Source organism: Nicotiana tomentosiformis, chromosome 7, assembly GCF_000390325.3.
Source record: "Nicotiana tomentosiformis chromosome 7, ASM39032v3, whole genome shotgun sequence".
In the NCBI taxonomy this organism is placed as follows: Eukaryota; Viridiplantae; Streptophyta; class Magnoliopsida; order Solanales; family Solanaceae; genus Nicotiana; species Nicotiana tomentosiformis.
The window spans coordinates 71,493,745-71,520,404 of NC_090818.1; the positions used below are offsets into that span (position 1 = coordinate 71,493,745).

At 39.6% G+C, this 26,660-nt stretch overlaps 2 protein-coding genes, 1 non-coding gene and 1 pseudogene across 3 annotated transcripts; 2 read left to right on the forward strand and 2 right to left on the reverse strand.

Annotated features, from left to right (window-relative positions):
* Window positions 1-489: 489 nt before the first annotated feature.
* On the reverse strand, window positions 490-596 carry LOC117276361 (small nucleolar RNA R71). Its single transcript, XR_004506629.1, has one exon. It is a non-coding gene; the product is annotated as a small nucleolar RNA R71 (small nucleolar RNA).
* Window positions 597-10,572: 9,976 nt separating this feature from the next.
* LOC104109942 (agamous-like MADS-box protein AGL62) lies at window positions 10,573-11,232 on the forward strand (annotated as a pseudogene).
* Window positions 11,233-14,271: 3,039 nt separating this feature from the next.
* Window positions 14,272-15,045, forward strand: LOC138895778 (uncharacterized). The gene has a single exon (XM_070180507.1). The coding sequence runs from the start codon at window positions 14,272-14,274 to the stop codon at window positions 15,043-15,045; it is 774 nt and encodes a 257-aa protein (XP_070036608.1).
* A 2,936-nt stretch (window positions 15,046-17,981) lies between these two features.
* LOC138895779 (uncharacterized) lies at window positions 17,982-25,444 on the reverse strand. Its single transcript, XM_070180508.1, has 3 exons — window positions 24,946-25,444; window positions 20,917-21,234; window positions 17,982-18,358 (listed from the first exon to the last, which is right to left on the reverse strand). The coding sequence occupies exons 1-3, from the start codon at window positions 25,442-25,444 to the stop codon at window positions 17,982-17,984; spliced, it is 1,194 nt and encodes a 397-aa protein (XP_070036609.1).
* Between the last annotated feature and the right edge of the window lie 1,216 nt (window positions 25,445-26,660).

Consider the following 26,660-nt stretch of genomic DNA (forward strand, 5'->3'; position numbering starts at 1 on the left):
GATGCTGAGGAAGCAGCTATTAGAGATGCATAGATTATCTATGAAGAAGAGAGGGGTCGGAAAATTGCTCAAAATCAACCCTTAGCTGCAAACCAGTTCGGGAATATAGCTCCCATTCTTGAGAGATCGCTGGGAGATTATGCTAGACCGATGTACAATCAAGGCTTATCAAGTGTTAGACCACCTCAAATTGCAGCTAACAATTTTGAGTTGAAGTGAGGGTTGCTTCAAACCATTCAGAACTATTGTGTCTTCATAGAAAAGATGAGCGAAGATCCAAACACACATCTAATGAATTTCGAGGAGATTATGAACACTTTTTAATATAATGGGGTGTCACAAGATGCATTGTACTTAATGGCATTCCCCTTTTCACTTAAAGATGATACAAAGAAGTGGCTTCAAAGCTTGCCCACGGGATTGATCAGAACATGGGAGGAGATGACCAGAAAATTTCTTGATAAATATTTCTCCTCATCTAAAATGGTCAAGTTTAGAAGAGAAATCCATAACTTTTGTTAGAAAGAGACTGAAACTGTTTTTTAAGCATGGGAGAGGTTTAAGGAGATTGTTAGAAAGTGTCAACATAGTGGAATTGAACTCTGGATGCAACTCCAGGACTTTTGGAATGGATTGACACCGGACTCGCGTAGAATATTGAGAAATGCAGTTGGAGGCCCTTTGATGAAGAAGACTCCAGAGGAGATAGTTACAATTCTTGATGAGTTATCTGAATATGCTAATCAGTGGCCCTCGGGGAGTGCTGAAAGAAGAAGATCAACTGGTGTTCACCAAGTTGATGCTAATACATCTGTGAAGGCATAACTTGATACTATGGCTAATGAAATCCGGAAGTAGACCTTAACCACGATACAAAGTGAGCCTCATGTAGCATGTGATATATGTGGAAAAGGATACCCTACTCATGAGTGTCAAGCCTCAACTAAGGAAGTGAATGCTGTGGGAAATTATAATTTTAATGTAATGGGTCAGAAGCACCCCAGTTTTTCATGGAGTTCACCTAGGGGTAGCAAATGCATGGCAATAAAACAACCCCAGATTTCAGGGATAATGAGCTCCTGGTTTTATGAATCAGCCATGGCAGCAGTTTCAGCTTTAACAGCCCAATCGACCTAGTCTAGAAGATTTCATAAAGGCCTTCATTGTGAAAATTGATGAAAGATTTGAAGTACAAAGGGCAACAATTCAAAATTTAGAGAAGTAAGTGGGACAAATTGAAACAATATTATTTTAGAGGGTTCCATGCACTCTCCCTGCTGATACTGAAAGAAATTCTAAAGAAACAGTGAATGTTGTAACCTTGAAAAGTGCACAAGTGCTGAAAGTCCCCACCTCGATCCAAAAAGATGTGATACTTGAAAAAGAAAGGGGGGAGCAGCTGAAAAGTGATGATGACAAGAAGAAGAAAGGCCCGCAGAAAGCTGAGAAAAAGAAGGGAAAAAAATCGAGAAGGGAGGAACATGAGGAGAGCAAGCATATGCCTGCGCTACCTTTTCCTCAAAAGCTATGTAGAGAAAAGCCGGTCAAGCAGTTTGAGAGATTTCTAGATGTGCTGAAACAGGTTCATGTAAACTTACCATTCACAGAAGTGTTCTCACAAATGCCTTCTTATGCTAAATTCTTGAAAGAGATCCTTACGAAGAAGAGGAAAATAGAGGAGACCTATGTGGTCAAGCTCACAGAGCATTGCAACATGATATTGCAAAATAAACTCCCACAAAAGTGTGGAGATCCAGGGAGTTTTACTATACCTTGCTCTTTAAGACTATTAATTTTGATAAGTCTTTATGTGATTCTAGTGCCTCAATTAATTTAATGCCTCAATATATTTATAGGAAACTGGAGAAGGAGATTGGAGAGATAAGGTCTGCACTAATATCATTGTAGCTGGCAGACCAAACGACTTTAATACCCGAGGGGATAGTGGAAGATGAGTTAGTTCGGGTGGATAAGTTCATAGTTCCTGTGGATTTTATAATGGTTAATATGGAGAAAAACAAGCAGGCCCCCCTCATCCTAGGAAGACCATTCTTAGCAACGGACAGGGCGATATTAGATATACATAAGATGAAACTCATACTTAGAGTGGGCGAGGAGACTGTGACTTTCAAGATGGATGTATAAAAGAGGGTGCAAAAAGGAAAACCAGCTCCAAGTATTGAGTGGAAAGTAAAGGGCTCGAAAGAGAAGACTGTAGTGAGCGAGAAAGATAAGTGTGGGGTGTTCCCTGAAAAGGCTGAGAAGAAGCTGTCTGCATGGAGCCCGACTTTGACTCAGACCCCGACTAGATATTCAGGGAAGTTTTCTTTACCTTATGCTTTTTAATTGTGTGTCATGGGGACATGCCACAACTTAAATGTGGGGTGGGGGACATTTGTATGTATGTATATTAATTTTTTTGTTAGTTGTAGTTAGTAGAGATAGAAAACAAATGAGAAATGTTTTCAAATTTTCGATTTTTCCCGATGATGGATACCATCGATGGGTTTCTTGAGGGATTAAAATCGAAAGAAAAAAGACAAAAAGATTTTCGTTTGTAGGTAGTGTAATAATTCTCCCTTGATGTTTCTTTGTACCGTTGTTTTTTTTCCAAGAGGTTTGTTTGAATCGGGTATAGTTAGTTTTTATTTTAGGAGAAGGAAACCTTGTGCTGTGATTTGAATTGAAGGCAATATGTCATGACTTTATTATACCTTGAGAATAGTGAGTGCTTTAGTTGTGACGTTTAGGCTCAGTTTTTTACTCTTGTATAAGTACCTTAAATTGTATGATCTTAACTTTGCTTAATTGCTTTGACTAGAGTGTGTTGATAGTCCAATCCTGAGTGAGTTATGTGCCATGTATGTGTGAGTTTTTTTGTATTCTGTGCATTGCATTTGATGCCTAGAACTTGCCCCGTGTGTTTGCAAAGCAAAATAGTAGTTTTATTCAGTCTTGGAAGTGATATAGGCATTTCTTTGTTGAGCCAGATGCATGCTTTTACCCGCCTAATTGTTGTGTATCTTTGTTAACCCCGTTGAACATTTAATCATATTTCTTTGGCAACCACATTTCAAGCCTGACCCATTTGTTTAAATTGACCATCTATTTGAACCTTTTACCTCTCGTGAGCACTTGAATTTGTCATGAACTTTGTAAAAGTTGAAGTGTGGGGTATTGGTTTGGATGTTGAGTGGAACTATTGAAATAAAGAGAAAGGTGCACTGCTTTGAAAAAGTAAGAGCCACTTGAATTGAAAAAGAAATGAAAAAATAGTTGTATTGTTATGCAAAATATTCCTTGATATTGGTGACTCTTATGTATTTGTGCTTAAAGAAGTAGGGAGTTAATGTGTATTGATGTGAAGGTGGAGTTATGGTTTGACATAAGTGTGGGGTATTGAACGATTAAGTGTATGTATTAAAGTGCTTAGGGAGGTGTAGTCACTCTTATATCCAAATGTATCCTACCCATCTCGCAACCTACATTACAACCAAATAAAGTCCTACTTGATCCTTGCCTGAATGAGCTCAATTAGTAGAGTAGTACATTACGGGCAAACCTATGGTACGTCTGTTGTGGCACGTGAATGTTGTTTCTGAGAGTGAGTGAATTCTTTCTATCTTGAGTTCCTAATTGTTCTTAAATTTTATTGTGTGTGGAACTACTCTCTATTACTGTGTGATGGCACTTGATTCGTGAAGGAAAGGTAATGCCGTTGATATCTGTGTTAGAGTAAGTGAGTGGTTATGGAAAATGCGTGGTGCTTTTGAGTCAAACCTGTTTTAAATATTCTTGGTATGATGAGTTATGAGAGTTGTTGAAAAAGGTCATGCCTATATGAAGTGTAGTTTGATTGCTCGAGGACGAGCAATGGTTTAAGTGTGGGGTGTTGATGGTAGGCTATAATATGGTGTTTTAGTCGCTTATTTCACTCTAATTCACTGTACTTTACTTGTGTTGAGCTTTAATTAGTGGTGTTTTGCATTATTATGTATTTTATGCTTTATAGATGTGATTTCGAGCTATTTATATTTTGTGGAGCTAATTCGATCTATTTGGAGCTTTGACGTATGAGTAAAAGCCCAAAAGATTAAGCCGGTATCATGATCAGGGGTCAAGGACCAAGTCTAGACGTCAAAAATCACGCAAAAAGCAACACTCTGAGAAATTTGCACTGCTGCGGCGCGTGGTGCACCGCAACAATGTGTTTTTGTTGCCTGGTGAATTGTTGAGCTCTCTGGATTTCCCCACTAATTCCCCGCATGGCGTGTCGCCCCATGCTGCGCGCCTGTACAAGTTTTACAGAGTGAAAGTCCTATTTCGGCTAGGAAAGGGTGATTTCGTCTGGGGCCGACCCTATTTGGTATAAATACATGGGAAAACGCTATTTTTTAGACTTTTAGACATACTTCGGACCTAAGGAGGAGTTGGAAGAACACAAGCACAAGGATTTCATCATTCCTTCCTCACTCAAGACACTAGTTTGGATTGAATTTATGTTTTCCTATACTTTAATTTTATTTTTGATGAATTTCTCCATATCTATGGAGTAGTTCCATTTAGGGTTTGATGGATTTGGTGTATTTATGATTGTTTGTAGATTATAACTCTAGTTTTATGTATTGAATCATTTTCAGATGAATTAAATGTTGCATCTATATTCACTTTTTTCATGTAATCGAGAGAGACATAACTTGTGATATCTTTGCATTATATTTTTGGTTGAGTTCATAGATTCTTCTAAGTAATCGAAAGAGGCTAGTTGAATCATTGATTAGACCTAGTTAGGAGAATAATCGAAAGAGGTTTTCCTAAAGACCAATCCATTATGCACTCTTGCATATCTTCATGTACTTAGTTCCAAGGTTTAAAGCATAAGTTAAAATAGTGTCTGGATGTCGATTTATGTGTAAACGACCCAGAAATAGAGTTTTAATTATTCCAATAGCTCCATATGGTGATTTTGGACTTAGGAGCGTGTCCGAAAAAGTATTTGGAAGCCCGTAGCTAAATTAGGCATTGCACCTTAGTCGTGCTTGAGTTTTTGGTAGCGCTTGGCACTAGTCATCTCCCCAGGGTTATATTCATACACTTGTAGTGCTTGTGGTCAACATTCGGGCATTTCCTAAGTATAAGCATTTCGGCGTGATGGGTGGTTCCTTATTGATTGTTATGTGTAGATCGGGTGGCGCGCCGCCATAGGTATATTGGTTTGGATTAGGTGGCACGCCGCCATGGGTATATTGTTTGGATCGGGTGGCACGCCGCCACGGGTATATTGTTTGGATCATGTGGCATGCTGCCACATGTATGTTGTGTCGATTGGGTTGCGTGTTGCAATGATGTCATATTTGGATCGAGTTGCGCGCCACAACAATGTCTTGTTTGGATCGAGTTGCACGCCGCAACAATGTCATATTTGGATCGGGTTGCACGCCACAACGGTGAGATGTTAAGTATGGTTCCTTATACTTATTTTGTGTGTCTTGTTTCTTATCTCTAAGATGGAGCCATAACATCGGTTTGGCTGTTTTATTCGTTACGCGGGCTGGATGGTTGTTTGCCTGAGTTCGTTCTTCCCTATGGGTCACATTCGAGTTATATCTTGTTGGCGTTTTGATGGCACTGTATGAGATTTTAGATAGTATATGAGGTGGCTTATTGCCCGAGCAACTTGTACTGGGTGAGACAAGGTTATTTGACCTGAGATCAGTGCGATCGGATTATATTAAAGAGAAAATATCGTTATTCAGTTCAAAATGAGGTAATGATACTTGACAGGTGGAGAGACTCCATGATTTATTGATTTGACAGGTGGTTATGAGTTTCTGCACATCTCTTTCGTCGTGGCAGTATTGCGAGAGTTGGAACATGACTTATATGTGTTATGAGGTGTATTACGGTCATCAAATTCGTGAAATTATAGCTATTGTGGTCGGAAAATGTTATTATGTGCAAATGAATTATGTGGTGCAAGGTGTGATTTCAGCATAAGTGCATGATTAAGTTTAGGTCCAGTGTATAGTGATTGATGCGGTGTTCCTATGTTAGAATAGGGTCTCGTGGAGAATTTCGGATGTTGGAATTTGGTTCTAAGGCTTGTTAGCTAAGGTTATAGGAAGGATCTTCAATCTGGCTCGAGCTAATTTGCTCACATGGGTCGTGGTGGCACGGGTAGGCACACGAGGTGTTAAATAGGGATTTTGGACAACTCTAGGATGATTCTTGGCACGTTCAAGGACGAACGTATGTTTAAGTGGGGAGAATGTAATGACCCGACCGGTCGTTTTATGCTCTAGTGCATCGTTCGGTGGTTTGCGGTCGAGAGTAGCTTCACTTCATGTTTTGTGACTTGTACGTGTGGTCAGAATTGAATTTCGGGAAGTTCGGAGTTGTTTCAGACGGAAAATTCTCAATTCGGATGCTTTAAGTTAGAAGAGTTGACTAAAGTTTGACTTTTGAGTAAACGACCTCGAAATCCGAATTTGAAGGTTCCGATAGGTCCGTATGATGATTTCAAACTTGGGCATATGTTCGGGTTGAGTATCGGGTAGTCCTGGAGGATTTCAGCGCTCAATTTGGAAAGTCGGCATTTTGAAAGTTTTAGAATTTCATAAGTTTTGTTTGAAGTTGATTTTGATGTTATCGATGTCTGTTTGGGATTCAGAGCCTTAGAATAGGTTCGTATTGTGATTTATGATTTGTGTGTAAAGTTTAGCATCATTTCGAAATGTTTAAGTACGAATCAGATGCGTTCGTCGAAGTTTGAATGTTTAAACGTTGAGAGGAAGGTTTCGATCGTTGATTCATAGTTTTGATGTTGTTTGGTATGATTTGATGCCTCGAGCAGGTTCGTGTTATGTTTTGGGACTAGTTGGTGTGATTGGATGGGGTCCCGGGGGCCTCGAGTGTGATTTGGAGTGGTTTCAAACAATATTTTCTTGTTTTGCAACTACTGGTGCTGGTGTCTGGTTTTGTTCATCGCGAACGCTAAGGGTCTCATGCGTTCGCGAAGAAGGATTTTTAGGCTATTGGGATTTGCTCATCGCGAACACAACACAGAGGTCGCGAATGCGGAGAAGAGCAGAGGAAACCTACGCGAACGCGACACGAAGGTCGCGAACGCGAAGAAGGTTGGGTGGCTGCGAGGCAGAAGGCCTTCGCAAATACGAGGAGGGGCAAAGCGGGAATGCGAAGGGCAGGGGAAGCTGGGCATCGCAAACGCGATCAGGTGGTCGCGAATGTGAAGAAGAGCGGGCCTGGGCAGACTTGATACTTATACGGGATTTGGTTCGAGGGGATATTTTCGTCATCTACGGCAAGGTAGGTAATTCCCACATAATATTAGTTAATTACATGGATTCTACAGAGATTTAAACATGAAATTTTATAGAAATTGAGGGATTTTGAAGAAAACCTAAAATTTGGTATTTTTAGATTTTTGCCACGAAATTGGACATGGAATTAGAAATAAATTATATATTTGAGTTCGTGATATTATGGGTAATGATTATCTTCAAGAATTTTCGAAATCCGGGTACGTGGGCACGAGGGTTGACTTTGTTGACTTTTCGAGCGGAGTTGAAAATTATTATAAATTATTAAATTATACGCATTTGGAGTATATTTTGATTGAATTGCACATTGTATGACTAGTTTCGGATCGTTTGGCTTTGAATTAAAGAGTTAGAAAGGAATTGCAGCCGGTTATGGAACTTCGGAGCGAGATACGTCTTTTGTCTAACCTTGTAAGGGAAAAACTACCCCCTAGGTGATGTAATTATTACGTGCTACTTATTGTGGGTGCTACGTACGCACGAGGTGACGAGAGTCCGTATGTAGCTAAAGTATGTTTATGTCCGGGTAGACTTAAGACTTTATCATATAATATTTGGATTATTTGAACTCATTTTTGCTAGCTTAATTAAGTGAATTTATAATTGAAATTGATTTAGGAATATATATTAGGCCGAACTTTATCACCTTGAGTTGTTGGAAAAATATCTGATAAACGGTAAATGGTATATCCACTTTATGCTCATGTACTGTATTATAAGCATGTGTCTCGTAATTCGATAAGTTCCTTCCTTTCTTGTGGAGCGAGCCGAACGTCTCAGCAGTATAATGAGATGCATCTCTAGTTCGTGCCGGTCGACCCTCGGCAGTGTACACACTACTCTGGATCGGGTCGTACGATCTCAGCATAATCGTGCGTTATATCGCTAGCAATTCGAATATTCACGATTATCCTTCCACTTATGTCTGGCATTTTATATGGTATTCCTTATCCGTTTGATATTGGAACTTGATATTTTTCGAGTTGTTGAGAGATAGGATACGAGATTGTTAAATTTATATCGTAAAAAGAAATTTTGAAAGATCATGTTAGTTACATGTTGTACCTCACTGCTACTATTGTGCTTGATATCTGTTTATGAATTATCATATTGATTTATTGGACCAATAGTAAGTGTCGATGTCGACCCCTTATCACTACTTCTCCGGAATTAGACTAGATACTTACTGGGTATGCGTTGATTTACGTACTCATGTTGCAGTTCTATACTAAATGTGTAGGATCTGACAGGTTCATCTGGCGGACATATTGGCGCGTAGGCGCAGCTGCTGAGGAGACTTTATGGTGAGCTGCATTCCAGGTTACGTATCGCAGCCCACGGAGTCTCCATCGCACTATAAACTTTACCTATCTTATTTGCATTCCAGACACAAATGATGTATTATTATTATACTCAGTAAATGCTTATCCACTTGTGACATCGGGTTTTGGGATATTCTAGTTGATGGTTACGGATTTGCATATTATTATCACCTTTTATTTTTATACATTACTAATTATGTATGTACCCGTGATTTTAAAGGTGTAAATTTGTTTACTTAATAAAATTTATGATTTCGGAAATAATAAAATAAATAATTAACGTGATAGTTCACTGTTGGCTTGCCTAACGATGACGTTGGGCACCATCACAGTCTATAGTAGGTTTTGGCATTTCTCTTGATCTTATATACAGAAAGGAAACAAATTACTTTTAAGTGATTCTTGTAAAAATAAAATAAAGACATTGATTATCGGCAGAGGCGGAGTCAAGATTTAAAATTTATGGGTTCTGATTTTTTCATCGAACCCACAACTCATTTTTGTTACTGGATTCGTAATTAAATATTAATACATATTTACTAAAAAATTTATTATAAATATAATATTTAATCAAAAGTTATTGGATTCATCCGAACTTGTAGTTAATCATCTAGCTCCGTCTTTGATCATCGGGGAAGACATATCCTTACAAACTAAAAAGAGGGTAAATACAATAACAGAAGGGTTTTAAGACTTTAAGGTGGAAAGATGTCATATAAAAACTCCCCGGGTACTTCAGTTACTGCGACATAAATTAAACTTTACAGTAAATAAGATAAAATATACGAAAATTATCGTACTATATCATTATCTGTCTTGAAATCAAGTTAAACTTTTGATAAAAATGTATTCATGCTAGAGCTGGTATCTATAGTCCTTACCTATAAATTAGAACAAAATCATTAAGAAAATTAAAAAGTACGGTAAAAAACCTCATTCATCCTTCCAATCTTTTAGATTTTAATAAGCTCATTCTGCTAACAATATATTACTTTGCATATTTGTTCTTCTTAATGGTAGTGAAGATACATTTTATGATTATTGAATCCCGACTTGCTATTCTAGAAAATTTTCTGTCTCTTCTTTTGGAAAATCTAGAGATAGAACCATCCTTCTTAAGAAATATGCCATATTTTCCTTTATTAAATTCTTATGTAAACTTATTATTTGTAACCGTATGATCCACTACAGCAATTTATTTCATGAAAATTCCCATATTCCGTCACAAGTTTTGCAATTTCTTCATATCTTATAATCTATATATGTTATTTAACTTTTATGATTCATAACTCATCAAATATCTAAACTTAATTATCACCACCTGATTTCTCAAGCTAAGACACTATTATTATCCAACTATTATCATAATTGGCTTCTCCTTAGGTTACAACTCAAAAGTAAATGCAAAATATGATTGTCTTTAGGTTACAACTCAAAAAAAATAATTACGTATAGTATCTCTAATATTGGCAAATATTTCCTTTTCTCACTCACCATCATTTATTCTTAAAATAATCTTACTCTCTTAATTAATTATCATTTATCCCTTCTAGCTAGCTGCATAAAAACCAATCAATAGATAGAAGGGTTGACAATTGTAACAAACAATTAAGTCATTACTTATAAAGGGATAACTCAGAAAAAAAAAATTGACTTTCACAAGTAATATATATACTTTATTATTTTAATAATGCCAACTAGGGTGCATTGAGTATCATATTATCAATCCATTAAAAGGATAAGATTTTCTAACTCCCAAATCAATACATTACATAGAAACAATAGTAAAATCATTTTAAAGACAGCAAGTGTGAGAGTACTCCAAAGCACCTTTAATAGTCCATATTTTTTACTTTGAATGTTAACTCAAAAACCACAAGAATTATCTCTAATATTCTTTAGTTTCGGCCATGGCAAAGAAACCTAGCATTGGTCGTCAAAAGATCAAAATTGCCAAAATAGAGGTGAAAAATCATCTCCAAGTTACCTTCTCAAAATGTCGTTCTGGACTTTTCAAGAAAGCTAGCGAACTATGCACACTTTGTGGTGTTGAAATAGCTATCATAGTTTTTTCTCCTGCAAGAAAAGTTTTTTCTTTTGGTCACTCTAATGTTGAGTCCATTATCGATAGATTCCTGTCAAGAAATCATAATCCAATTTCTAATTCATCACTTCATCTTGTTGAGGCTGATTGAAATGCTAGTGTTCGTGAGCTCAATTTGCAATTAACTCAGATTCTTGCTGAGCTTTAAATTGAGAAGAAAAGAGGAGAATCACTTGATCAAATGAGAAAAACTAGTCAAAGTCAATATTGGTGGGAAGCTCCTATAAGTCAACTTGGTTTGCATGAACTTGAACAATTAAAGGAATCCATGGAGGTTTTAAAAAATAATGTGACAAATCAAGAAAGTAAGTTTATGGTTGAGATTACTGCTAACTCTTCTTTTTATTTTGGTGTTAATGGTAACAGGATATTTGACAACTATGATATCAAGCCAGCTCAAATCATGGTTGCTTCAAATAATCTTCATAACCATAACTTTGGTTTTGATTCAGCTGGATTATTTTAATTCTGTTGTAGTTTCCCTCTTATTATTAACTAAAGCCAACGAGTACCTCACTAGTTGGTCTTTGATACAAGTTTTTCAAGTTCTCAGTTTGTGTATTGATTGCCTAAATATGAGAAACAACAAATGGTTGCCCTTATAAATCAATATGTTAGTAATTGCATAATATTTTGCAATCCTTCTATTGCTATTATCATGTTATTACTTCCCCAGCAATTACCTTCATCCATTGCTTTTCATTAACAAAATCATGTCTTTATTTCTTAGTGTGAAGTTGAGTTCTACCTTCCCTAATTTATACAAATAATATATATCCGTCAAATAATTTCTCTGAAAGAACATATATCAAGCATTCTTACCATGTGAAATGATTAATGGGGAAAAGATGAATACATTTTCTTGTAAGCATAATAATAAAATATACGGTTGTTATTACAATTATAAGCTTAAGTAATAAACCAAATAAAAACCAGATTAAAGCTCTAGTAAATCAATGGAAAGTGGCACTAACGTGTGACCTCACTGTCAATAAAAGGTGGAATAACGACTATAAGAAACCACATTCAAATTTTAACAATGAAATAAAATACTAAGAAAATGTAAATAAAGAGTGCAACATGACCAGTTTAGTTTTAGCAATCTTTCTCAGCTTCTTCACCTTGACTTTGGCAGCAATATTATTCCTTCTCTTCTGATGTCGCTCTTCCTTAAACTTCTCCCTGGTCTCAACTCTTTCTTTCCATTTCTCCCTACTTTTCTCTTTCCTCCTCGTCTCCTTCTTCATACTCTGCTTCGGTTTTGAAGGGTTATCATACGCTTCCACTCCCATTGCCCTCTTTGCTGCTGCCTTCCATAATTCCCTCTCTGCTACCTTCCGATTCTCCCTCTTTACCTTTTCCAGCCTCTTCACTCTTTTTAATTCTTTCTCTTTTGATACTTTCCTCTTCTTCTTCTTCTTATCATCACCATCGTCTCAGATTTTGACTTTTCCAAACTCTATTTCCTTGCCATTCACTCCTCTTATCAAGGAGTCGGAGGATGGAAAACTGATTTTTCTTATCAAGGTCAAGAAGGTTACGATGGGCGATTTTGAGGTATGCTTTATTTCGTTGCTTTAAGGAGGCCTTTTCGACTTAGGAGAGGTCGCCTTGGTGCTGCAGTTTGCTGTGGGAGACTGGAGTGAAACCTCAAGGATAATGTGTCCTAATTAAAATTACTTGAATAAAGTTTTACATTCCAATTCCTATTGAATGTATACAATTCATGAGTACCAGCTCACTCTCTGCGAACTCTCTCGCTAAGAGTACTTCCAAAATTCACGACAAAAGAACTCTATAATCCAAACCCTAAATCTTAACATTATTTGAATAAATTTTGAATTTTCTATTGTATATAGGTTAGTAAGATAACTTCGGACTATGTCAAAATCTTTATTTTGATCAAGGGTCTAGTGCAATGTCTTTGATGCTAACTATCCTTTCTTCCTTCTTTGCGTTGTTGCTGCATGAAAGAATTTAGTATTTACGTTACGGTCGAAGTCGAGCTCGATTTTGATTTCATAGATTAGGTTTGAAACATGACGACCACGGACTGAAGACCGACCTCGAGTCTCACCGAGCTAGCACCCGAGATCGAAAAACCTGCCTTCGAGGAAAATTGAGTCTGGTGTCGACCTTAGCCTCGAACGAGCTCGAGGATAAATAATAGAAGACCGAAATATCTGCGAACCAGACAGATATTACGGCGAGAATCTCGGTACGTATCAGCAAGAAACCGGTAATCAGCAAATCAAGAGATTTTTACCTTTTATAAAAATGTACCTAGAATAGGACTCATTTACTATATAAAGGGGGTCTGATAATTCATTCAAGAATGTCAAACTCTTTGAAGTGTCTTTGGTTCCAGGCTAAAATACAAAAATGTCAAACTCTCAATCAGTAGTTATTCATGTTGACAACGAGTCCGGTCACCAAGGTGAAAATAACAACATAGCGCCTAGTAACGAGATACCACCTCCTGATCTCGTTGGAATTCCGATCGTAGATCCGATTGACGCTAATTTGCATGTGGCTATCGATATAAACTTGCCTACCGACCTCGAAAATAGCGTTCATGGTGGAGCCCGATCGGCAACTCGAAACACGCAAAATGCTGAAGGAGACGAGATCAGTCTACGAGTGATCTTCGAAATGTTGTAGTCTCAACAGGCGGTGATAGCTCAGTTACAGAACTAAAGCCGTCCACCGAGTAGGGTTGAGCCCGAGATCATAAAAACACTCGAGGAGCTGACAAAACAGATAGAATCAGGGGAGAAGAAGATCGTGGCTAATGACAAAAAGGTGGAAACCTACAATTCCAGGGTAGACCAAATCCCAGGAGCACCTCCGATATTGAAGGGCCTGGATTCCAGAAAGTTCGTTCATAAACCTTTTCCACCGAGCGCGGCTCCGAAGCCGATCCCCAAGAAGTTTCGTATGCCCGAAATACCCAAGTATAATAGAACGACCGACCCAAATGAGCATGTAACCTCTTATACATATGCTATCAAAGGGAACGACTTGGAGGACGATGAGATCGAGTCTGTTCTGTTGAAAATATTAGGGGAGACCCTGTCGAAGTGAGCTATGATATGGTATCACAATTTACCTCCTAATTCTATTGACTCATTTGCTATGCTTGCAGATTCTTTTGTAAAAGCACACGCAGGTGCCATCAAGGTCGAGTCTAGGAAATCAGACCTTTTCAAAGTAAAACAGAAGGATAACGAGATTCTTAGAGAGTTCGTGTGTCGTTTTCAAATGGAACGAATGGATCTGTCGTCGGTCCCTGATGATTGGGTTGTTCAAGCTTTCACTCAGGGACTTAATATTCAAAGCTCGGTGGTTTCACAGCAGCTGAAGCAAAACTCAATAGAATACCCGGATGTTACATGGGCCGATGTGCATAACCGGTATCAATCGAAAATCAGAGTCGAAGATGATCAACTCGGGGCCCCTTCGAGGTTTGTCTATCCTGTCAGAACCCTCGACAAAGTCAAGAGAGATGTCGATCGTGAACCGATGCCAAACATGGATCAGTATCAGCCATATAACGGAGATCTTAGAAGCAGCGGGTCCGGGAAACTCCATGAGAAATGAAAGGAGAAATGAGCGAGGTCAAAGCAGTCGGGGACTTATAACCAAAAATGGCTTCGATAGGTCCAAAGACACACCGAGGCTATCAGAATATGACTTCAATGTCGATGTTTCCATCATTATATCAACTATCTGGTGCATCAAAGATACCAAATGGACTCAACCTCTACAGTCTGATCCAACCCAAAGGGATCCTAACCAGATGTGCAAATATCATGGCATTCACAGTCACAGAACGGAAAATTATCGACAGTTGAGAGAGAAAGTGGCCCGTCAATTCAACAATGGGCACCTTCGGGAGTTCTTGAGCTACCGAGCCATGAATCATTTCAGGAACATGGATTCTAACAAAAAGGCAGAACAAGAAGAACCTCAACATGTCATTAACATGATCATCGGAGGGGTTGATATTCCACAGGGGCTGATGTTGAAACGCACCAAAGTATCTATCACTAGGGAGAAACGAACTCGAGACTACATACCGGAGGGAACTTTATCTTTCAACGACAAGGATGCGGAAGGGATCATGCAACCCCACAATGATGCACTGGTAATATTTGTACTCGTAACTAAAATTTGGGCTAAACGTGTGTTAATTGATCCATGTAGCTCAGCCAACATCATTCGATCATGGGTCATGAAGCAGCTCGGTCTACAAGACCAAATCGTGCTTGTAGTTTGAGTTCTGAACGGATTCAACATGGCATGTAAGACTACTAAGGGTGAAATAATGTTACTTGTAAACACCGTCGGGACCATCCAGGTGACTAAATTTTATGTGATCAAAGGGGACATGAGGTATAACGCTTTATTCGGGAGGCCATGGATCCACAATATGAGGGCGGTACCCTCGACAATACATCAGGCACTAAAATTCCCAACACATGATGGAGTCAAAAAAGTCTACGGAAAATAGCCGGTTGCGAAAGAAATGATCGCGGTCGAGGAGGTGATACCGACATCTACAATTTCAACATCTAAGGGCCCAAACCAGATGGTAAATAACGGGGCCAAATAGAAGTCACTGATACCATCTTCTATAGATTTGGACAAACCAAAGGAAGTCGAGGATGATGATTATGGGGTTTCCAGATCTTTTATAGCCCCCGATGATTCCGACGCCACTAAATCGATGGTCGAGGAGTTAGAACAAGTCATATTGAGAGAACGCTTGCCCGATCGAAAGGTATACCTGGGCACGGGGCTAAGCTCCGAGCTTAGGGAAAAACTCATTCAATTTCTTATAACTAACGAAGATTGTTTCGCTTGGTCCCACCTCAATATGACAGGAATCCCGTCGGAGATAACTACTCACAAACTAAGCCTGGACCCAAACATTCACCATGTTAAACAGAACAGGAGACCCAGTCCGAGATCAAGCATGCTTTCATCAAGGATGATGTATCTAAACTTCTTAAAATAGGGTTTATTCGGGAGGTTAAATACCCGGATTGATTAGCAAACATAGTGGTAGTCCCTAAAAAGAGGAATAAACTAAGAATGTGTATAGAATACAAAGATTTGAATAAGGCATGCCCGAAAGACTCTTTTCCTTTGCCCAACATAGACCGTATGATCGATGCCATTGCTGGCCACGAGATCCTCAGTTTTCTTGACACCTATTCCGGGTACAACCAAATACGGATGGACTCGGGTGATCAGAAAAAAACTTCCTTCATCACTAAATAGGGCACATACTGTTATAACGTAATATCGTTTGGATTAAAAAATACCGGTGCTACTTACCAATGCCTAGTAAATTGGATGTTCGAGGAACAAATAGGAAAATCAATGAAAGTTTACATTGATGATATGTTAGTTAAGTCCCTGCGAGCAGAGGACCATTTAAAACATTTGCAAGAAACCTTCAGCGTACTAAAGCAGTACAATATGGAGTTGAACCCAGAAAAATGTGTGTTTGGAGTTGGGTCAGGTAAGTTCCTCGGATTCATGGTATCCAATTAGGGAATCGAGATCAATCCCGATAAAATCAAAGCCATTGAAGATATCACGGTTGTGGACAGCGTAAAGGTTGTGCAAAGGTTAACCGGATGAATAGCCGCCCTGGGGCAATTTATTTCGAGGTCGTCTGACAAGAGCCACCGATTCTTCGCATTGTTGAAGAAGAAGAACAACTTCTCGTGGACCCGGGAATTCCAACGAGCTTTGGAGGAACTCAAGAGGTATTTATCGAGCCCGCCCCTACTTCACATACCGAAGACAGACGAACAACTGTACTTGTACTTTGCGGTCAAGGAGATAGCATTAAGTAGAGTCCTAGTTCGGGAAGAGCAAAGTACGCAATTTCCAATTTACTATGTTAGTAGGACCTTAGGTGAGGCCGAAACTAGGTACCCTCACCTGGAAAAACTGGCGCTCGCTTTGCTAATTGCCTTTCAGAAGCTAAAATCGTACTTTCAATGTCACCCCATATGTATCGTAACTACTTACCTATTGAGGAATGTTATGCATAAGCCCGAACTCTTGGGCCGATTGGCCAAATGGTCCATTTAAATAAGTGGGTACGATATTGAGTATCAACCTCGGACCGCCATTAAGTCTCAAATTTTGGTAGACTTTGTGGCCAACTTTACACCGGCCCTAATACCCGAGGTCAAAAGAGTGTTATTGGTTAACTCAGGAACTTCCTCGAGAATTTGGACCCTCTTCACGGACGATGCCTCAAACGCAAAAGGGTCCAGACTTGGCATCGTACTAAAGCCACCAACAGGTAATATAATTAAACAATCTACTAAGACTGTGAAATTGACTAACAACGAGGCTGAATATGAGGCTATGATTGCAGGCCTTGAACTAGCCAAGATCTTGGGAGCAGAGGTGATCAAAGCCAAGTGCGACTCCCTCCTTGTGGTAAACCAAGTCAATGGAACATTCGAGATCAGAGAGGAACGACTGCAAAGATACTTGGAATAATTACAGGTGACATTACATCAGTTCAAAGAATGGACTTTGCAACACGTACCTCGGGATCAAAACAGTGATGCCCATGCGCTCGCTAACTTAGGGTCGTCGGTCGAAGACGACGAGTTCAACTCGGGAGAAGTCGTACAACTTATGAGATCGGTGGTGGAAGAAGGCCACGCTGAGATCAACTCGACGAGCCTAACTTGGGACTAGAGGAATAAGTACATGGAATATCTCAGATCCGGTAAACTGCCCTCGAATCCAAAAAGGTTGATGGCCCTACGTACAAAGGCGACCCGATTTAACCTGTCCAAAGACGGAACCTTATTTAGAAGAACATCTAATGGTCCACTTGCAATATGTCTAGGGCCGGGTGATACTGAGTATGCTTTGAGGGAAATCCATGAAGGTACCTGTGGAAATCATCCGGGCGCCGAATCGCTGGTTCGAAAAATAATCAGGCCGGTTATTACTGGATCAACATGGAAAAAGACGCAAAGGAGTTTGTTCGAAAAAGCTATGAAAGGGAAAAATCCTTATATATATATATATATATATATATATATATATCAAAAATTCTTTTTACAAGAGCTGAATAGACCCGATACAATTCTTTTACAAAGGCGGAACGGCCTCAACAAAAAGATGATACAAAAAACAAAAGGCAAAATGCCTAAAAAGATCCTAAATGGCCTAGTCTTCATCGGGGGCCACGTCATCGCCTACAGGGTCTTTGCTACCATCGGGCTCACCTGAATCTTCACACCCCTCAAAGTCTTCCTCTTCGGGATAAGCCAGCTTCCTGGCCTTGGCTTCATATATCTTGGCATTCTCGATTTCAGCCAATAAATCAAAATCCCGAGCATGGACTTCCTCGAGGGGCTCCCTTCGGGATTTCCAATTCGCGTGCTTCACCATATTTCTCGCTTGGTCCTCAGTCGCCTCAGAATCATCCTTGTGTTGAGCCACCCTATCATCGACCTCGGCAACCTCTGACTTGGACGCCTCAAGATCCTTGGCCAGATTTTCTTGATCGGACACAACCGAGTTCAGCTGAGACTGGTCCTTTTCTTATTTGTAGTTTATCTATATTTAGTAGTTATTGTTCATTAGCTTCTTTATTTTTCTAGTTTAGTTCTTATTTTGCTAGTAGCTTCTTTTTATGTTTTCGTAGATAATAAGCCTTTGATTTTCTTAATGCCACGGTTATTTCCAACGGTAGTTTTTGTGTGAACCGGGTGACTCATCCCAACGATGGATGGCGTGACAACCTTCTTAAGGGAATGAATCTGTTTTTGTGTTTAGGTAATAATAATAGTAGTAGTAATGAATAAAATTCCTAATCAAATCATTCTCTAAAAAGAGTTATTCATGCTTCATTTGGTACAACACACTTAACTATGTGCTTATGGCTTGAAACAAGGTTTTTGAAAGAAATTAACTCTAGTTAGTGACTTTGAGACTCTTTAGTTGACTTTTGTAATCATCGAGCGGCTTATTGGACCATAGTGATCTTTAACTTGATTGTGGTTGTTGTAGGCTCTCAATTATATCCTCTTTTACGGTCTAGTTGTGTGAGGGGTGAGGTGATTTGTTGCTAGTCCAAGTATCCGTATGAATAGTCTAGAAAAAAACTTCCTTCATCACTAAATAGGGCACATACTGTTATAACGTAATATCGTTTGGATTAAAAAATACCGGTGCTACTTACCAATGCCTAGTAAATTGGATGTTCGAGGAACAAATAGGAAAATCAATGAAAGTTTACATTGATGATATGTTAGTTAAGTCCCTACGAGCAGAGGACCATTTAAAACATTTGCAAGAAACCTTCAGCTTACTAAAGCAGTACAATATGGAGTTGAACCCAGAAAAATGTGTGTTTGGAGTTGGGTCAGGTAAGTTCCTCGGATTCATGGTATCCAATTGGGGAATCGAGATCAATCCCGATAAAATCAAAGCCATTGAAGATATCACGGTTGTGGACAGCGTAAAGGTTGTGCAAAGGTTAACCGGATGAATAGCCGCCCTGGGGCAATTTATTTCGAGGTCGTCTGACAAGAGCCACCGATTCTTCGCATTGTTGAAGAAGAAGAACAACTTCTCGTGGACCCGGGAATTCCAACGAGCTTTGGAGGAACTCAAGAGGTATTTATCGAGCCCGCCCCTACTTCACATACCGAAGACAGACGAATAACTGTACTTGTACTTTGCGGTCAAGGAGATAGCATTAAGTAGAGTCCTAGTTCGGGAAGAGCAAAGTACGCAATTTCCAATTTACTATGTTAGTAGGACCTTAGGTGAGGCCGAAACTAGGTACCCTCACCTGGAAAAACTGGCGCTCGCTTTGCTAATTGCCTTTCAGAAGCTAAAATCGTACTTTCAATGTCACCCCATATGTACCGTAACTACTTACCTATTGAGGAATGTTATGCATAAGCCCGAACTCTTGGGCCGATTGGCCAAATGGTCCATTTAAATAAGTGGGTACGATATTGAGTATCAACCTCGGACCGCCATTAAGTCTCAAATTTTGGTAGACTTTGTGGCCAACTTTACACCGGCCCTAATACCCGAGGTCAAAAGAGTGTTATTGGTTAACTCAGGAACTTCCTCGAGAATTTGGACCCTCTTCACGGACGATGCCTCAAACGCAAAAGGGTCCGGACTTGGCATCGTACTAAAGCCACCAACAGGTAATATAATTAAACAATCTACTAAGACTGTGAAATTGACTAACAACGAGGCTGAATATGAGGCTATGATTGCAGGCCTTGAACTAGCCAAGATCTTGGGGGCAGAGGTGATCAAAGCCAAGTGCGACTCCCTCCTTGTGGTAAACCAAGTCAATGGAACATTCGAGATCAGAGAGGAACGACTGCAAAGATACTTGGAATAATTACAGGTGACATTACATCAGTTCAAAGAATGGACTTTGCAACACGTACCTCGGGATCAAAACAGTGATGCCCATGCGCTCGCTAACTTAGGGTCGTCGGTCGAAGACGACGAGTTCAACTCGGGAGAAGTCGTACAACTTATGAGATCGGTGGTGGAAGAAGGCCACGCTGAGATCAACTCGACGAGCCTAACTTGGGACTAGAGGAATAAGTACATGGAATATCTCAGATTCGGTAAACTGCCCTCGAATCCAAAAAGGTTGATGGCCCTACGTACAAAGGCGACCCGATTTAACCTGTCCAAAGACGGAACCTTATTTAGAAGAACATCTAATGGTCCACTTGCAATATGTCTAGGGCCGGGTGATACTGAGTATGCTTTGAGGGAAATCCATGAAGGTACCTGTGGAAATCATCCGGGCGCCGAATCGCTGGTTCGAAAAATAATCAGGCCGGTTATTACTGGATCAACATGGAAAAAGACGCAAAGGAGTTTGTTCGAAAAAGCTATGAAAGGGAAAAATCCTTATATATATATATATATATCAAAAATTCTTTTTACAAGAGCTGAATAGACCCGATACAATTCTTTTACAAAGGCGGAACGGCCTCAACAAAAAGATGATACAAAAAACAAAAGGCAAAATGCCTAAAAAGATCCTAAATGGCCTAGTCTTCATCGGGGGCCACGTCATCGCCTACAGGGTCTTTGCTACCATCGGGCTCACCTGAATCTTCACACCCCTCAAAGTCTTCCTCTTCGGGATAAGCCAGCTTCCTGGCCTTGGCTTCATATATCTTGGCATTCTCGATTTCAGCCAATAAATCAAAATCCCGAGCATGGACTTCCTCGAGGGGCTCCCTTCGGGATTTCCAATTCGCGTGCTTCACCATATTTCTCACTTGGTCCTCAGTCGCCTCAGAATCATCCTTGTGTTGAGCCACCCTATCATCGACCTCGGCAACCTCTGACTTGGACGCCTCAAGATCCTTGGCCAGATTTTCTTGATCGGACACAACCGAGTTCAGCTGAGACTGGTCCTTTTCTTATTTGTAGTTTATCTATATTTAGTAGTTATTGTTCATTAACTTCTTTATTTTTCTAGTTTAGTTCTTATTTTGTTAGTAACTTCTTTTTATGTTTTCGTAGATAATAAGCCTTTGATTTTCTTAATGCCACGGTTATTTCCAACGGTAGTTTTTGTGTGAACCGGGTGACTCATCCCAACGATGGATGGCGTGACAACCTTCTTAAGGGAATGAATCTGTTTTTGTGTTTAGGTAATAATAATAGTAGTAGTAATGAATAAAATTCCTAATCAAATCATTCTCTAAAAAGAGTTATTCATGCTTCATTTGGTACAACACACTTAACTATGTGCTTATGGCTTGAAACAAGGTTTTTGAAAGAAATTAACTCTAGTTAGTGACTTTGAGACTCTTTAGTTGACTTTTGTAATCATCGAGCGGCTTATTGGACCATAGTGATCTTTAACTTGATTGTGGTTGTTGTAGGCTCTCAATTATATCCTCTTTTACGGTCTAGTTGTGTGAGGGGTGAGGTGATTTGTTGCTAGTCCAAGTATCCGTATGAATGGTCTAGAACTTGCCCCGAATGTGCTTCAAGGCGAAATCCTAAGTTTTTCTTGGTTTGGGAAATGATTGTTGGCTTTCCTTGGTTCGTTTCATCTTTCTGCTGCCAACCAATGTCATTACCCCTAGTCAACCCCCTTTGGAACTCTCGCCTTTCTCATTTAACAACCATATTATAAGCCTTTACTCGTTTTGTCGTGATCCTCTCTTGGCACCCGGACCTTCCTTAACACTCTTGTGAAATAAGTGGTTTAACGCATAAGTTTGGGGGGAGAGTTGAGGAATTTGAAAGAGGTATCAAGGCACAAAAAATGAAAGAAATGATCTCTATGAAATGAGAAGGCAAGAAAAGAAAAGGAACAAAAAGAAAAATGCAAAAAAGAGAATAAGTGGAATGGTTGATGGATTCAAAAACAGGTAATGATCCCTAACTTGAGCATCAAGTGAGAAAAAGAATGAAATGAACAAGAAAGAGTGATGTCAAGTCTCTCTATCCCCCAATAAAAAGAGAATGCCTCTAAGAATTGGTGATTGTGAATAAAGAAATAAAAATGTGGAGTGCTTAAGGAAAGGTGTAACCACTTACCCATATGGTATCCTTCCCTAATCCAAAAGCCTTCATTACAACCCGAAAGAAGTCCTACTTGATTTCGAACCGAGTGAGCTTATATTAGTGGTGATCTACATGAGGGACAAGCCTATAGTACTTGAAGTCGTACTTGTGACATTCTCTTGAGAGAGAAGAGTGAACCTTTCATGTATCTTAAGGTTGAGTGCTAAAATTTGAGGTGAGCTTAGCAAATGGAAGATAGAGGAGGAAGAGTTTGGAGTCCACCATGACCTACATGATAGAACAAGAGTCCTTGATGAGAAAAGTCAATTCTTGATAATGCATGAGTAGTGTGAGTAATTGTTGGTCCCAAATGAGTATGAATGGCTCACCATTGACTCGCCGAAATGACCTTTCACTCCGAGGATGTGGGAATAAATGTATTTTCTTAAGGACAAGCAAAGACTTAAGTTTGGGGGAGTTGATAAGTGTGGATTTTGACCACTTATTAGTACCTTTTTACTTTTATTTTAATCTGAAAGTGTTAATTTATGCTCCCAAAACTAATGAAAGTGTGCAAATTGTATGAATGTTAGAGATTTGGGCACAAATAAAGAAATCCAAGGAGTGTTATGTATCACAAGGCAAGAAAGGGCCCAACAGACCAAAAGTGCGGTCCGCAGAAGAAAGTGCGGATCGCAGAATTCTCCTTGTGGCCACTATAAAATAGACTGGAATCACTTTTTAGGTCAAGTTTTGATGTTTTCTTAGCTGTAACCGTTGTAGTTTACCATTTTGGGACAAAATATCATAGTTTATTATTTTAATTTTATATTATGGCTTTATTTAGTGTTTCTTCTTTGTTTTCCTCATTTTCTACTATGAGTAGCAAGATATTTACTAGTGTTGTGACTCAATCCTAGTGTGTAAAACTTATGGGTATTTAATTTAAAGCTTGTTTATGGTTTGATGTTTGTTATTTAGCCTTGTTTATGCTTTAATTTTAGAATTAATGGTTGCAAACATTGATTCATGCCTTTTTGACTTGGTCTTTACTTGCGAAAGTGAGACTTAGTCTAGGAAAATTTGGCTAACAAGAAATTGGACTAGTTAAGGATTTTACTAGCCTAATCAAAGGGTTTGAACTAGAGATAGAAAAAACCCGACTTGAGCTCATATCAACTATTTAGTTTGATACCCATTTGGGCTTGAGAAAGCCAAATTGGAAAAAATCACTCTATGACCGAGAGGCATTGAGTGGGTAACTTAGAGTTGAGAGCTATAATACACCTCAATCACTAAAACAAGTGTTAACTTAATTAACTCATTAGGCTAACACCTAGGCAAAGGTTACATCCCTAGGCTTTTTACCTATTTGAAAACAACCAAAAATAGTTAGTCAATTTCTAGTTTCATTTTCTTAGTTAATTATTAATAGAGTAGTTCATAGAAGTAATTTGCATCACCAACTTGTTTGGAAGTGTATTTAAGCTATTTCTTCAATACGTATCAAGTGTACACTCAAACTCTCATTCTTAGCTCCCTATGAAAATCGACTCCGACTCATAGTTGGGTACTATTCTACCAACGACCTCTTCCACTCATTGTTGAGTGTGGATTGGGAGTGGATCATCCACCAGAACATGTTTAATTTTAAAGTCTAATACATTTAAAGAGATTACCAACGCATCATTGTGCGGTAGCAACAATCCATCTGCGTCATCCTCCGTGAAAGTAATGTCGTTATAAGCGACTTCCCAGAGTCTCTTGTTGTGGGTCACTGACACCTTCGTCTTTTTTGCCGCCGAGAATATAAACCCGTTAATCTCATTCCCCCCGAAAATCATATTGATCGTGAGGTGCGGGGGATCTTCTCCTACTTTTGAAGGTTCTGCATTATCATGATTGCGACCGTAGTTGTTTTTAGCCTGGTCACTTAAAAATTATTTGAGATGACCATGATTTAGCAATTTCACCACCTCCTCGCGCAAATGCCGATAGTACCCTGTCTGGTGACCGTTCAACCGGTCTGTTGGAAAGTTCCTACATAAGTTGTCCCCCATTTTCAGGAGCGGGAACCTTAAATTGAAAACCCTTTCTTCTGCCCTCGCCACTTCTTTCGCGTCCCATGATATTCGTACCACAAATTAGGATTCCTTTGACTGGGATCAGATCTCATTAGCTTCGGGAACGGTGCCTCTTTGATATTCCTCATAACCGACACCAGCTCCACTACGCTGACGTTAAAGTTGTACTTGGAAAGCCTGAGATAGGAGGAATCTCAAGAACCCGATGTCTCCATGTCCTGCAATGACATTTTGTTCTGACCGCGATCAGCTCTCCTATTGGTGGCGAATTTATCCGCCGACCGGCCCGTTCATAGGGTAAAAACCGACCCCTTGAAGTCGGTCGATCTGAGCCAAAATCATCTCTTGACTTCTCTTTATTCTTCTCCCGGTCTCAACCCTTAATTAATGTTGGGAAACCGAGTTGATCATCCCCGATTCTTATCTTTGATTCGTACCAGTTGTGATTATCTGCCCATAGTGGTGCCTGGAACTCGAGCAGACTTTCCATCAATTTTCGAGAAGCATCAGAACTCCTCGATTCAGACCTTTAGTGAATGCTTTAACTTCCCATTCGTCTAGTACGGCCGACAACAACATCCTTTCCTTCTGGAATATGTTCACGAACTCCCGCAGCAATTCAAACTCTCCTTGTGCAATCCTGAATATGTCGGCCTTTCGGGCATGTAGCTTCCTAGCTCTGGCATGAGCCTTAATGAAAGAATCTGCGAGCATCTCGAAGGAATCTATGGAATGCTCGGGCAAGAGTGAATACCACGTCAGGGCCTTCTTCGTGAGAGTCTCCCCGAATTTCTTCAATAAAACTAACTCAATCTCGTGCAGAGCCAAATCATTTCCCTTCACCGCCATTGTATAGGTGGTGATATGCTCCTGGGAATCTGAAGTCCCATCATACTTTGGCACATCTAAAATTTTAAATCGCTTTGGGATCAACTTTGCTGTCGCATTCGGTTTGAGCGGTAGCTGGGTGTACTTCTTTGAATCTGGTCCTTTCAGTACTGGTGGTGCGCCTAGAATTCGATCCATTCGGGCACTTATTTCCCTCATAAAATGCATGAGTTCGGTCTAAAGAGATCGTTCTCATTATTGTTGTCGGAACCGTTATCGTTCCCTCGACCCCATCAATGTCGACTTCGCCCCTCGGGGTGTTGTAATCGACCCTCTGCGTTGTTTGATTTGTAGGAACCCCGGGAGGGATTGGTCCTCGTCCATTTGTGTTTTTGGAAGCACCCGACAACGCCTGCCTTGATTCCGTCATAACCTGATCCTGCCGCGTGAGATGGCCCATAATGACCTTTTGTTGCTCCCTCAGGATCCTTACTGTTTCAATGACGTGCTCGTCTTCAGCATCGTAAGGAGTTTCCTCTCGAACGCGTCGTGGATATTGCCCGATATGAACTGGCATGGCCTCGTCCACCTCGTTGCTGGTATCACTGATGGAATCTCCGTGATGAGGCTGATTTCCTTAGGCCTCAACGTGGTGTGCGATGTTGACATCGTTATCTGCCATTTTTAATGATTTTTGCTAAGAACAAAGAATCAAACAAGTTAGTAGTAGATGTCGGGATCAATTCAATTATACAACTGTCTAAGCCCCACGATGGGCGTCAAACTGTTTACCCGTAAAATAGTACAGTTGAATTTATGCGTGATTTATAGACAAGTGAATCGATTTGATCCTAAAATGATAAATGAATAAGACAAATATATAAGACTTAGCCTTGAAATTGAGATAAAACAATAGATATATTGGTCCCGGATGGAAAGCTTCCGGAGGCAACAAGAATAATATAAGTAAGCAAGAAAGTAAAATGTTATTGAGCTTTTTGATAGAATACTGTGTGTGCTTGTCAGAAAATTCGTCCCCTTACAATGATGGTAGAGCCCACTATTTATAACTGTACCTAGGGAACAAGGTCTTAGGATCAATCCTCTCTTAAATGACAATTATGAGGGCCATTGAAGAGTTTGTAACGGTAGGCAGTAAATGCCTTATTCTCTGCAACACACCGTGCAATTAATACTATAGAATATTCTTCACTAAATGCTGCCAGGTGGTAGACATTTACTTCGCATTTATGTTTTTACCCCATACAAAAACTATATTCATGTAAAAACATAAATCAATCACCAATATATAATTTAGTATACCATCCTTCCCATTTTATATGATGTAATCTAATGTTTTTATAGCTGTAAAGACGTTAATTTGAGTAGTGCATCATAATACTATTAGTAAAAA

Excerpts from the sequence above, each read along its gene's own strand:
- LOC138895779 (XM_070180508.1), bottom strand. The coding sequence starts at position 25,444 with ATGGATCGAATTCTAGGCGCACCACCAGTACTGAAAGGACCAGATTCA. Across the intron at positions 21,235-24,945 it reads AGTTAAAGCATTCACTAAAG|AAAAGGACCAGTCTCAGCTG; the intron begins GTCTGAATCGAG and ends ACTACAAATAAG. Across the intron at positions 18,359-20,916 it reads TGAGGGGTGTGAAGATTCAG|AAAAGGACCAGTCTCAGCTG; the intron begins GTGAGCCCGATG and ends ACTACAAATAAG.
- LOC138895778 (XM_070180507.1), top strand. The coding sequence starts at position 14,272 with ATGTCGATCGTGAACCGATGCCAAACATGGATCAGTATCAGCCATATA.